This window comes from Acanthaster planci, linkage group LG04 (assembly GCF_054643075.1).
Source record: "Acanthaster planci isolate LZ-2023a linkage group LG04, COTS_SCS, whole genome shotgun sequence".
In the NCBI taxonomy this organism is placed as follows: Eukaryota; Metazoa; Echinodermata; class Asteroidea; order Valvatida; family Acanthasteridae; genus Acanthaster; species Acanthaster planci.
The window spans coordinates 18,930,292-18,943,831 of record NC_141780.1 but is presented as its reverse complement, the minus strand read 5'-3'; the positions used below and the strand labels follow the sequence as shown (position 1 = coordinate 18,943,831).

Genomic DNA, 13,540 nt, shown 5'->3' with positions numbered 1-13,540 from the left:
AGCAAATGGCACGCTTACCTCAGAGCAAAAATTTGTTTTACGTAGTGGCATAATGGAAATATCTATGTGCGCACACCTGTAAGCACAACTAAGCCCACACAAATAGTTCGCGGTACCCGCTGCTTCATTTGACTCGGACCGGCCAGCCGACCCCGGCAAGCTCGGTCGTCGAGTGGTTAAGACATCTGCACTAGTAAGCAGGAGGTCGTGGGTTCGAGTCCCACCCGAGTAAGCTTGTGAGGTTTTTTTCGCAAGCTCTCGGACAAGCACTGAGCATACAGTGCTTATTAATATACGTTGGGTAAGGGCAAAACCGTTATATATATAATTAACATCTCCCCAACGCAAAAATACGTCTTGAAAATAAGCCCACACACTGCTATGAAATAGTCTTAAGGTTAGCAAATTTTTCTGCTACAGTAAGCATGACTTTTCTAATTGCTAAGCAGCTCCATGAAATTGGGCTCGGATGTTGGATTTTGGAGGGTTAGAGACTGGGATTTACCTCGTTGTCGCTGTTGCTGTCCTCTGAGGGAAGTTGAGTGCTGTTGTCATCGTCGTCATGATCATCGCTATCGTTATTACCATCTCCCTGCTCGCTCACGGAATCGTTAGTTTGTTGGGACAGGATCTCTTCTCCCTAGAACATGACAAAAATGTTCATTACTTTGCTGAAATTCCCAAGAGAACGACGGCTGCCTGTGGGGCAACACAATGGCAACAGCGGGATGCCTTTTGAGGCATCCCTGGTTTCATTACCAGAAATGTTGCACGACCCCCGTGTTTTCTCTCCGTATTCTAGTGGCCAGTTTTACCATTGGAATATTCCAGCAGTTCTCTGAGACCTTCGTCCCCCCATCCACATTACCTGCAGATCTCTGTTCTTGAGGTTGCCCACCCAGAATGCCTCCTGGCACTTGTGCAGTGTCAGCATAGCCTTGACTCTATACACAAACGACTCCAGGTTCCGCTTAACGGCTGGCACGTGTTTGTTCAGCGACACGTCCTTTATGACCTGTAACAGCAATGCCACAGGGAACATAGCTTTGGAATGCGTGGCAACTGCTTTCATGACACTGAGCTTATCTACACATTTGTGTGAGATTCATACCATGCACATGTTGTGTACAACATTACAAAGAGCCGCTGAAATTGTGTGACTTTTTGAAATTGAGGAAGTACATACTGAAATGAAAACCGATCTTCAAATTTCTCAGGTGCACTCAAAATGGAAAAAAATCAGGTTTGCCATCACAGCCTCCATGAAAACTCCTTTGAAAGCAACTTGGTACGCATGTACATGTACTTAAACCTCGATGCAAAACACAAAGGTCATTGTAATCGTTTTGAAAGAGGTTATCGTAAACAAAGAGCAGCCCTGGCCAACCTCGACCGACCCTTGCTGTAATGCCTGCAGACATGCCTGCACGTGAGCATTCACATGGGCTGATGCTGAGTACGTCCAACGAATACCTAATAAGAGTTGCACTTGAGACACACCTTGGAGTGGCTGCCAATGTGGTGCATGGACCTGGTGCATTGTTGCAGGGTTTTCAACAGCCCCATCACATCCTCCCTGTGGGATGGGAAGAGCTTGTCCAGCAGCGGCATGGCATGCCTCAGGAAGAGCTCAATGAAGATGCCGCCATACTGAGGACAGAGAAGATGGAAACATGGAATGCCCAGAGGATAAAGGGTTGAGAGTAAACTCTCATCTGCAACACACAAGTTGCAGTAAATATGTAATGAACCGAAATGTAAGACTTAGCAGCATCACTCTTTGAGATATGCTGTCATTAACTCCAGTTCAGTATGTTCGATTTTGTCTTATTCAATTAAATTCAACATGCAGGAAAATGACAGATAAAACAATTCAGAAAAGCTGTCGTCTACACAATGCAGCCCTGTCAAGGGGGATCCAAAGAAGTCCGTTACAGGAACAGTACTTTATTAACGCTCAATATTTGTCAATTCCTGCCACATAAACAAGAGGAACGAGCAATAGTGACATACATGTATAATGCCACTATTCCAACCAACAAATCCTTTGTCCATATATTTTGTTTTTCTTTTAACCATCATTTTGTATTTTTTTTTAACAATCCTGGACAATGAGTCCTTTTACCTTCAGAGCAGAGGTCAGATTGGCCCTGGCATCAAACTCCTTGATTAGACTGATTAGGATGTGGAAGACACGGATGGCCATGTTCCACCGGATAAGCCGCTCTTCAGTGAAGCGACCGGGGTCGGATGCCCCCCTGACATACAGATCCCGCAGATAGGTCGTGAGGTGTCCTAACATGATGCGGTAGTAACTCCCAAATGACAATCTGCGAAACAGTCACAAAAAAGACGAAGACAAAAACTGCTGGAATCATTTCATCTGTGTGCCTGGCGCGTACATTTGAATAGAAATCAGTCGCACATGCTCAGCAGATCCTGCGCCGAATGCACAGCAACAGGTGCGTGTACACATGAGTTCCCACCAAAAGACTGTGGGTTGCTATGTGAAAGCACGCTCTCTCTTGCTCCCCGACGGAGTGAGTAACAAAACATGATATTCAGTGTCTGCCAAAGTGTGCACAGAATGGCACAGCGCCCTCTTGCACTCACGCACAAAGCCGTTGCCCAACACAGAGTGCTGTACCAAGCTTTCCTCACGGTCAACCCTTACCTGCTCAGGGTGGGAAAGGTTGTGGAGTAGCCTGTCCTGTCGTTGCTATTCATTAGCTCCGGCATTCCCACTGTGCAGATGTCCTGAATGCTCTTCAGCACATCAGGCGTGTGGCACAGGTAGATGCTATAAAAAAAGCAAAAGATTTTACAAATTCATGTTTCTAGAAGACAGCTACTTTAACTGCAGTGCATCTGTGTCCCCCGTGCTTTGAAGAATACACTCTCCTGCAATGAGGACGCAAGCACAATTGAACAACGAAGGACAGGACAGCAAACTGATCTTTCAGTAATCTGTAATCCTAACCCTGACATCATCGCAAAACCATTGCAATGCGTGTTGTTTTCATGCTGATCCTTTGGGAGTTTTCCATTAATGTCTTACAGTCATTTTGACACCAATTTTATGAAAAATGGACAAAAACGTTCATTTTTCCCAGGAAGGTTGACCCCAAATGTTCTCAGTATATAAGGTAGGGGGTCAACACAGGTGAGAGCATGAATGTCTGAGGGCATGAATGTCTGAGGACATGAATGTCTGAGGGCATGAATGTCTGAGGGCATTCAAAACTGCAAAGATGTACTCAAAACAATAAGCCATTTGCAAATTAAATTTGAATAAAATCTGGTACAGTGAGTTCTTTAAATTCATGTGAACATACCAACTAGAATTCTCCACACTAAAACCACTGTTGCCATACCTCATGATTCGGGGCAAGCTTTTGCTTAGTTACGTAAGAGACGCCTTGCAATGATACACTGTTCTCAATGGATAAGAACAGCACAAAGGAACCAGTCTACTACAGAGATGGTGGTCGCTACGCAAAAGCTTGCCCCGAATCACAGGGTATAGCAACAGTGTCTATAGTCTGGGGAATTCAAATTGTTACATTTCTGTGCAATCAAATAACACAGTGTACCAGATTTTATTCAAATTTAACTCGCAAGTGGCTTATTGTCATTGGATGTCTGCCAAGGTCGGAAGGACTGGGTGTGGAACAGCTGAGATCTAAGGCTCCACCCCTGGCTCTTTAGGGTTAAGACTACTTGAAAACATCAAATCGGCACTGCAAAATACATCGTGCATATAAGAAAATAAATGCACTCAACCAATCACTGGTTAAACTTCAAGTCTGCATGAAAATGAATAGATTAATTTCTCTTTTGTCCCATTTCGGGCTACCCGGCTCTGCATATAAACCCATGGTGCTCGAAACAGGGTTCCACGGCAGCAAGTGGTTAAAGAGAAAATGTTTGTCAGATAAACTTCAGACATGTGAAGGAATAGGTGACTACTCAGCTGTGGGTTTTGTTCGGCTTAGGTTAAGTTGAGAGGAACGGTTGTCATGGGGATAGATTTATGCCTGGAGTTTTGGTTTGGTCTGAGGCTGGGGTTGAGTTAAGGTTATGTTGGGTCAGAGCTGTATACAGAGAGAGTAGCGCCAACTTCAGACTTTGGAACTGAAATGGCTGTTTATTAAGCATATTAATGCATAAGCCATTGCGACATTGGGTTGCTTTATTTGGGTAAAGTATTTTGGCTTGATACCTGAGGAGTGACTGCAGGAGTTCATTGTGCTTGGCACCTTTTTCCGCCTGGCCGTCTTGATCCAGCCACTCTCTCTTCAGGAGCCCTACGGCCATATTGGCTGCAATTAAGAATAAGAATCGCTCCATCATCGTGTAACAACATTTGCATGGTCGCTATTAACCCAACTAAAATACTTTTCCAATATGGCAGCTGATCTTGGGGGCACAGTGTGGTCACCTGGTACCCTGGCACATATTTCAGCATACTTGACACAGGGATCGGAGCAGCGTACCTATGCTCTCATGTTTGTCTGTTGCCTCCGGCAGCTCACTAAGGGAAATGAGGAGTCGAAGGAGGCAAACTGCAGAAGGCAAATCTGGCAGGGTGTCCAAGAACTTCTCCAAGTAGGTGAAGGCATGCCTACAATAAAAAAATGAGAAAAATCAACTGAGTGGAGATCCACAATCAATTAACTTATTTGAGTTTCCAAGTGCTCAGTAAGCAATACATGATTCAAATCTCTGGACACTGGGAGTAAAAAAGATGGAAGTAACAATAAAAAAAATCACATTTTTCTTTCAGAAAAGTGACATGAACAAGACTCCTTTAATGCCAGAAAATGTGTCATTCAAATTTCTGTTCTTTTTTCCATTCAGGGGAAGTATTCTTGTTGGTTCTGCCCTAAAAGGTTGAAACAACGAAGAAGTTGATTACAGAGCATCGTAAGAACAATGATGTGACCAGTGGCATGTCCAGTTCTAAAGCGGGGCAGCCAAATTCTGAATCAAAATGACTGTCAAATTTTTTCAGTCATAGAAGAGTCCCCTCAAAGAGGTGGCAGTTCCATGTCTAAAATGTTGGCTCTTTCAACTCCTAACCAAGATAAACAAAGGAGCAACTTGGTTTCGGGGGAGAGGGCGGGAGAGCGATGGAGGCAACCCTTACTGCATACGCCACTTTCCACAACTCACTGCAAATGAAAGCTATCGGCAATGTGGACTTACTTGTGGAGTTGTTTAGCTGAGAGCTGTGTCCGGCTGCTGCTCCTGATGCGAGCTGTCAGGACTTTTAAGCCGTCCAAGAACAAGGCCTTGTTCTCGCTGGAGGCGAAGCCACTCCTACCGATGTGATAAGAATACATCCAAGAAAAGAGAATAAAAATCGGCAAAGCTGGGTGCTTTCTAAACCGTCTTCTACAGGTGGTCACATAACTTAGCCTTAGCCAAGAAAGATAGTAACGGTCAAAGAGATCTCAGCAAGTCCTGTAGGCGGCTATGGATGATGTGTGCGCGGAGTCCTCAGGTGCTTGCGTGCCATGTCTAGCCACTGTCAGAAAATCTCGCTCAACGAGGCTGTCTTAGAGTTTCATAAAAAGCGACAATGGGGCACAAAATGCAGCACGGATTTTGTGAAGGCCCGCTGTGTCTTGTCGCTTTGAAAACTTGGCAGAAAATAATATGAAATGCCTTGGGAAAGCTCACTGTGGGAAAATACCACCTGCGAGCAGTTCAAGAATGTCACTGGGTTGAGGTATCTTGACAATGTGTGGCAGATACTGCAGCAGCAAAATTCCTTCTTGAGTTATTAAACGCAAGAAATTAAAATGCCTTATAAACTTTGTTCACAGTAGTTTAAAGCAGTGGCTCAATTGCTTGGAAGTGATCAGATCACAGAAAACATCAGAATGGGAGGTGACCAATCACTGCCATAAATTTAATGATCCAGCTATGAGAGGGACCCTTGGCTTTTGTTAAGGATTAGGGAGCATACAAAAACTTGGAAACATTTGCATTCCGTTGGACTGATCTCACTGAAACACTAGCATTCAATCACGTTTCGGCTTTGCAGGGTCAGTCCGCTTTGCGTTATGAGATGCTCCCTCGTGTGGCCAGATAACTCAGAGTTCCTCACCATGAAAACAGCGACAGCAATGATTTCAGAAGGAGGAGAAGACACGAAGCCATTTCTTTGTATTCGGGCGTGTGGGTACCAGGGCCATCGATGACGCCATCGTTTTCCGCAATTAGGGCCTGTCAAAGGAAAAAAAAAACACAATCAAGAAGACATTGCAAACCGCAAAGAATTCTTTTGGCTGTACATTTCTAGGTTTTCTCTTCACAATTTGAATTTCGATGAGGTGATCAAGACAATCTCACCTGCACCTGGTTGCTGCCTGTGGACTTACCACTGTAACTGCGTGAATTCATACACAAGAGCATTTCAACAAACGACAGATACAAAAGGGAAACAGATAACAAGGAGTTTCTGATTCTTGGGATATTCACCGATTATTCTTTAAGATTTTGTCTTTCCGACGAATGAAACGCAAACAAAAAATGCTGGAAAAAGTGGATAAGAACATGACACGCTGCTTACTGCACTGACTGCCTGAACAAAGCATCTGAGGTACCCTTAATTAAGCAGTGAGGCGACAATAACCATACAGTTGCTTCCTGTTTATTCAAAGAATGCACTCCAGATGGAATTTGCATGCAAGTTCACAGACCTTGTACGACTGTATTCAGATTAATATTGTCTGTGAAAGTGAACCCTGAACCTCGGTGACACTGGACAGGTGTCTTGCCTGAAAGTAGGCGCTGGTTGATTCCAGGTGCTCACAGAGATGAGGGAGCAGCTTGATGGCCTTCTCGGCAATTTCCCGAGGGTTGAAGCGGTTCAGGTGGGAGAATCCAGCATTCCTGTCCGACTTGGTCTTCAGAAATTCAAAACAACATTGAAAAGATGACCATTATGAGTGAAGAAAAAGCAGAATGAGTACTGGAAGTTGGCTGAAACTAAATCTTAAAGTATTAATTATGAATGAATCTATTTTGCAATATTTTACATGAATTTGGACCCAATGTCTACTGTTACAAATTAGGATTTTTCGGAACTAAGAAAGTTCCCTCCAACATTTAAGTCTCAACCTTTCTCACTTTTGAGAAAAATTCTCAAAAGAATTCTTCTGATAGACGTTTTATTTCAGCTCCACCTCCAGCCCGCTGTCAACTCTAAATATATCGATTCTCACACTACCATAGTCTGGGGTTCATGTTTGTTGATTCAAAACTCACCAAGCTGGATGTGGATCTAACACCACAAACCTAGAGGGCAAGGCCAGGACTAAGCAAATGTGAAAAATCATAATTCTATTTTCAAATTTTGGATTCACTTCGACTTCAAGTCTACTTTTTTGCTGAAACAGCTAAAAACTCAATCAAAGTTCGGTCTCTTTAAATTCGAGTAGCACAGGCAATTCTCAATGCAGTGTGCCACGAAGAGGCTGTTACGAAGAGGCCTCTTTGCAGTGCATTATGGGATAAATAATCGCCAAAGTCTCATTTGCGAACTGTGCTGTGCGTGGTAAACTTGAATTATTTCCAACCATTTATCTTTGTTGAAAATTTGACATTGCTTATTGCGAATGGGTGTCAGGTAGTCAAAATGATAGTTTTGTGTGGTGCAGGGAATGCCTCAATCAATCAATTGTCCCAAATTGCGCATGAAGTCTGCTTAATCACGGTAGTGTGTCGACCGTAAACATGAAAAGTGGCCTGTCTAAAGGAAACTCTTGGTGGCATGCTTTACTGTGAATTGCCCACATATGATTTCAGTATGAAACTTTAGAAATCAAGGACAAGCGGTGGCTCAATACCTTGAGGAAAGTTCTCCTCTTAGAGGCAGACGCCAGCAGGGCGTGGTCCAACTTCAGGCTCAGGTCTTCCAAGAGGAAATGGAGCTCTGGAGGTTGAAGTTTTAGCACCACAACCTCCTGAGAAAAGTTCATAAAAATGACACTTTATGTAACAAGATAATGAGATAGATTAAGCTTCACAGTAAGAAGAGGTACTGTACATTCCATATCTTTAGACCCAGGAACCAATATTCAGTTCAGTGACTACATCTGCATCTTTCACCAGCAACATGGCACAGTCAATAACCATGGTTACAGCTATTGATATCAATCCATGGGGACACCTCTCTTCTTAGCCTTTGATATAACAACTGCTCCATTTCATAGGGATGAATGCAATGTCAGCTGAAACAAAACGCTAAGTGGATACACAAGGTACTTTGGCTGGTAACCCTACTTTAGCTGGTAATCTTGTTTGACTAGCAGGTAGCCTGTTTTGACTGGGGCTAATAACCTGCTTTGCCCAGTTAGAATTTTAGCTGATAACCTGGTTTCACCTAACCTAACCCAGTTTTCAGCCTGTTTAACCTAGGTTTGACAAGTAATGTAGTTTCAGCTGGTAAGCTAGTTTCCATGGGTAACCATTTGAATTAACTTAATCTCTTCAAATCTCATTTCATAAAAAATCCAAAGGTCAAAAAAGGTTACACCTGTTGAATGAGATATGAGGTGTGAAGAATTGCTGCCTGTCAATTCTTACTTTTGTATGCATCTCTGAATCCAAGACACTCCTTGACACCAGACCACAGCCAAGTATGTTGAAGACATCGATGTCTAGCTCCCGGAAGTAAATCCTATAGCGAGCCAAGTCAACAGCACCGTTGTCCATAGACTCTGATCCGCCGGCCTCGCTCTGTGTGGATCTGTTCTGGGATGTGTCGAGGGTCGTGTTCTGGGTGCTGCAGTGTGCCATGGTGTCATTCAAGGCATCAGACTTGTCTGAAGTCTTTTTCTTCTTTCTGTTTCATTGAAGCAAAGCGGATTTACTAAAGCCAACTCCCGGAACATAAAATCCATGACAAAGTTTGTGGAAGACAAGGGGAGGGGGGAAGCCACTACACTGCTTTACATGCGGCAAGTTGATTCTGCCTAAAAGCTAAAGTTGAAAGAACATGTTACTGGCTTCCTGCAAATTCTGAAAGGTTTCTAGTAAAATGCATCTGGGATTTTATTGATAAAACCAACATTTTTATTGTGCACGTTCAAATCAAAATTTGCCAGCAGTGCCATATGTGAGAATCATCCTTCACCAGGTGATTACAACTTTCAACAACTGGTACTTGAAGATCTTTAAAGCTGGAGAATGAAGCCTTGATGATGTAATACTCAGTTATCAGCTCGTGGGAGGGGTGCAGGGTGAGGGGTGCAGGGTGAGGGGTGCAGGGTGAGGGGTGCAGGGTGAGGGGTGCAGGGTGAGGGGTGCGGGGTGAGGGGTGCAGGGTGAGGGGTGCGGGGTGAAGGGTGCAGGGTGCGGGGTGCAGGGTGAGGGGTGCGGGGTGACGGGTGCGGGGTGCAGGGTGAGGGGTGCAGGGTGAGGGGTGCGGGGTGAGGGGAGCAGGGTGAGGGGTGCAGGGTGAGGGGTGCAGGGTGAGGGGTGCAGGGTGAGGGGTGCAGGGGGGGAGAGAAATGCACCTGTATCAAACACAGTCATTGACTGCATCCTTAGGCCCAGACTGAGCTTCAGCAAAAACATACCCTACCTACAGTTGTAAATACAGCTTGATTTTTTTGGGTGATTCTACCTGGACAATCACTACCTTTTCAAGCATCTACCATTAGCCGTACTATCCAAACTCACTCTTTGGCCTTTCGTCCTCTCTTGCTCCCAACACCTGTCGCGTTAGCTGAGCCTGATGCTGATGTGGAGGCACCACCGGTACTATGAGCTGCACCACTGTCAAAGTTGGCAAGGGGCGGGTTGAAGCTTGGGGTTTCTGCAATCGAGCATGAGAGGAAGTAACGGGGGGCATGTGGAGGGGAGGGGGTTGCACTTTTTGAAGGCTTTCAAAAGGTAAAATACAGAAATGATGTGGATGGAAATAGCCTTGAAGCAGGACTTGGGTGCTTCAGTACGAAGGGTTTTAAATGTCACTGGCATCATACCCAATTCATCAGAATCTACAGCAAACTTTAAATTGCTAAAAAAAATGGTCCTCTGTCTGTTATGGGAAATGTACAAGAAAATAGTTCCGAAGATGATGCAAACAAATCCTTTATTGTCACTTTCATTCTTCTATAAAGTTTGTCAATTTCTTTGGAAAAACTGTTATGATGGCAAGGCGTTTTAGGAAACACACCTGCCAAGCATGTCTGCAGATGTTTCTGGACCTCTGTGATGTTCTTAAGTCTGGACAGTACTTTGCCTCGCATCTCTGGATCTGTCAACCCACTGAAGGCATTCACAACCTGCGGAAGATTCATTAAGCATTAACCAAATAACAATAATGATTACACCTTTGTGAGTCCCTCTCTGAAAAACAAAGAAACTACAAACAACTCAGTAATTTCTGTCACTGTAAAGAGCCCAAGCCTGCCTTTAACATCTTTAGTTTCTTGAAAGTTTAGATAGCCTACCTGAACTTAAAGAGTGAAAATCTGCTTACTTTGAAAGGTAAAGGAAAATTTCAAATTACTTTGCTTACCTCTTGCCTTAATCCCATGATACCCATAAGCCTATACAAGGGTATAGCCAAACCGCCTAGTGTTAGTCTGGGTAGTGAGTACTACATCTGTTATGTTGCGGATGAGTACACTTGAGTGTGGGTAGCTGAGTATGAGTATTCATCAGTACTTGAGCATTTATAGGAGTGCATGAGTGCTAACTGAAGACTGGTTCCTACCTCTCTGAACCAGTTGATGGTGAGGAACAGACAGGTGCAGAGCATCTCTCGCTCCGGCCTGGAGAGAGAGCTGACCTTGGGGATGACCTCCTCGCTGACGGTGTAGAGCGGGCAGCCCAGTAGGGCATCTATCCCCTCCAGGCTGCCCTTATTCTGCACCTGCTCGCAGATCCGCAGCAGGCGGAAGTGGGGTGCCATGCAGAGAGGGGAGACAGTCCGGGATCTGGATGGGTGGGGTGGGGGGAATATTTTGATGCTGAATGATTTGACTAGGACATTCTCGGTCAAGCACTATGGCCATTCAAACTAATCCCTAGCTTGTCCAGCATCACCATGTTAATTCAATAAACACAGAGAGAAGCAATGATAAATCTGTGTCCGCTCACCCACTGTGTGGTGGTATATCCACAAAGGAGACATGACATTGCATCTATGACTGTGACATGACATTGCATCAATGACTGTGACATGACATGGTATATATGATTATGTCATGACATGGCATATATGACTGTGACATGTGGTGTTGTAGATGAGACCACCACAAGACCAGACACAAGACCATGCACAAGACCAGACACAAGACCAGACACAAGATCACACACAAGATCACACACAAGACCAGACACAAGATCAGACACAAGACCATGCACAAGACCAGACACAAGACCAGACACAAGACCAGACACAAGACCAGACACAAGACCAGACACAAGACCAGACACAAGACCAGACACAAGACCAGACACAAGACCAGACACAAGACCAGACACAAGACCAGACACAAGACCAGACACAAGCAACAGTGTGAACAATGACAAAGGAATGCTTCTGTTGGAGTTCATTTGAATGGCTTTTGACTTGAATTCAGACTGGAGGTCTTGTGTTGGTCTTACGTGGTCTTGTGAAGGGCTTAACACTGGTGACATGACACAGCATATGTGACTGTGACATGACATGGCACGACATACTCATTACATGGATGTCATATGCATTCCAACACAACAGTGGCTTTTATTATGCATGTACCCGTATGACCTGCCAGCAGATATGTGCATGTACAAACTACTTGTGACTGAGGTACCATTGCAGTGCTGGTCTATGTTCTTGCCTGAATCTCTGTAACAACCAAGTATGGAACTAGTGCCTCAAATTCCTTTACGCTTGAAGCTGCTCGGAAAATGTTCACCACAGAATTTGTCCATCTGCATTTACACTTCATGCACGACCATTTTTCAAATAGAGTTTTCAGGTTTTTATTGAGGAAAAGATGATCACAAATACGAGAAAATTAGCTAAGCATGAATGTAAAGATGGAAACCATGTAAAGTTGTTTTGTCTACCACAAGTGAAATTTGTCTTGCTAATCTATATATAAGATAGTTGAAATAGAAAACTGAAGGAGACATTTGTCCTTGAAAAGCTGCAGTAAAATACCTCTAAGTGATTGCCATTACAAAGACAAAAAAAAACAACTTCAAGATCTATGAAACATGGACCACTGCAACATATCCTCATGTACTGGAGCAGCAAACTAACCCATTGGCTTCCGATTCATCAACAGACACCGAGCCGAGGTTAAGTTGAGCCCTCTCCGCCTTGCTGATGAGAGGAAGAAGATTGATGGCAACACCTCCCTGTGACTCCTCAGCCTCTAGACCATACAGCTCCTTCATCGGCAAGCTGTAGTCCCTGCAACGTGAGTGGTCACAGTTTATTGTTAGCTCTAAACCAGGAGAAATGCAAACAGCATCTGGCAAATGTTGGTGTATTACCTGGATATGAGCAATTATGACAGGTGGATGAAGCAGGAAACTATGTATGTGTTGCCAAGGCTTGTATTTCACAGACCAGTGTGACAAAATCCACTGACCACTGCATTTAGTAGTGATCTCATTTTCAGTTACGTTGGATTTTGTGACACACAGCAGGGTGCTCGAAGAAAGCTGGAAATTAACGCAGTTTCACACAAAGTGGATAACAACAAAGAATTCTGAGTACATCTCTCAGCACAGCTGAGCACCTCTACGTACCGAACCGCTTTCTGAGTACTTTTCAAGCAAAATGAGAACTATCTGGAATATGCAGTATTCAAATAAGAAGCAAAATTACACCGTAACATTCTGTCCATAAGTGCGGACAACACAATATTCATCAGTTTTTCTGAAAACTACTTCCATCTGAACTAAATTGATAACCCCCATTGGACAATTTCTATTTCCCATTTCTATTCTTTGGCAAAAGTGATGCTTACCCTGAGACACGATCGGCTTCAATGTCCACAATGAAATCATCCTGAAAGTCATTCATAACGGTCTCGCCAATCAGTTGCTGTCAAGGAAACAAGTTTATGCAAAGTCATTCTCCAAATGCCATTAGCTGTTGTTATAGAGTACCGAAATGAATACGTCACATCCACAATTACACGGGCAAAAGGTATTAGCACGAGAACCAACATGCGTTCGTTCTCCTGTTGTTTGCACCACATTTTCTGGTTCAAAATGACGTCATACTTTAGTACTCTATCATTGAGTACAAAAAAGTTTGGGTTACTTTTCAAAAAAAAAAAAAAGCTGAAAAAGTTTTTGTTTTACTGAAGGATAATTTATTAATTACTTCTCTTATTCTAATCTCTTTTGTTCAGTCTTTTGTACTTAACGTAAAAGAGTTGAAACTTTTTTTGCAGAATTCCTTACGAAAATTCTGTGGTCAAGGCACATAATACTTATGAAGTGTACTAAAAAATAACCATCAAACTTGAGATAAAAAAATTACAGAGTCAAGTTGCCCTCAGCGCATGCT

General features: G+C 43.7%; 1 protein-coding gene across 4 annotated transcripts in view; it reads right to left on the bottom strand.

Moving 5' to 3' along the window:
- The window catches only part of fancd2 (FA complementation group D2), a 33,632-nt gene that overhangs the window by 3,137 nt on the left and 16,955 nt on the right, over window positions 1–13,540 (bottom strand). For all 4 annotated transcript variants that reach the window (XM_022249277.2, XM_022249276.2, XM_087135755.1 and 1 more), the window contains 17 exons: window positions 12,993–13,069; window positions 12,278–12,430; window positions 10,739–10,961; window positions 10,196–10,304; window positions 9,697–9,832; window positions 8,599–8,857; window positions 7,860–7,976; window positions 6,789–6,917; window positions 6,116–6,234; window positions 5,209–5,322; window positions 4,497–4,624; window positions 4,223–4,322; window positions 2,675–2,800; window positions 2,126–2,330; window positions 1,501–1,650; window positions 869–1,015; window positions 506–640 (listed from right to left, as the gene is read on the bottom strand). In XM_022249277.2, coding sequence (XP_022104969.2) covers window positions 506–640; window positions 869–1,015; window positions 1,501–1,650; window positions 2,126–2,330; window positions 2,675–2,800; window positions 4,223–4,322; window positions 4,497–4,624; window positions 5,209–5,322; window positions 6,116–6,234; window positions 6,789–6,917; window positions 7,860–7,976; window positions 8,599–8,857; window positions 9,697–9,832; window positions 10,196–10,304; window positions 10,739–10,961; window positions 12,278–12,430; window positions 12,993–13,069 — 2,427 coding nt within the window. The remainder of the gene's footprint in view (window positions 1–505; window positions 641–868; window positions 1,016–1,500; window positions 1,651–2,125; window positions 2,331–2,674; window positions 2,801–4,222; window positions 4,323–4,496; window positions 4,625–5,208; window positions 5,323–6,115; window positions 6,235–6,788; window positions 6,918–7,859; window positions 7,977–8,598; window positions 8,858–9,696; window positions 9,833–10,195; window positions 10,305–10,738; window positions 10,962–12,277; window positions 12,431–12,992; window positions 13,070–13,540) is intronic.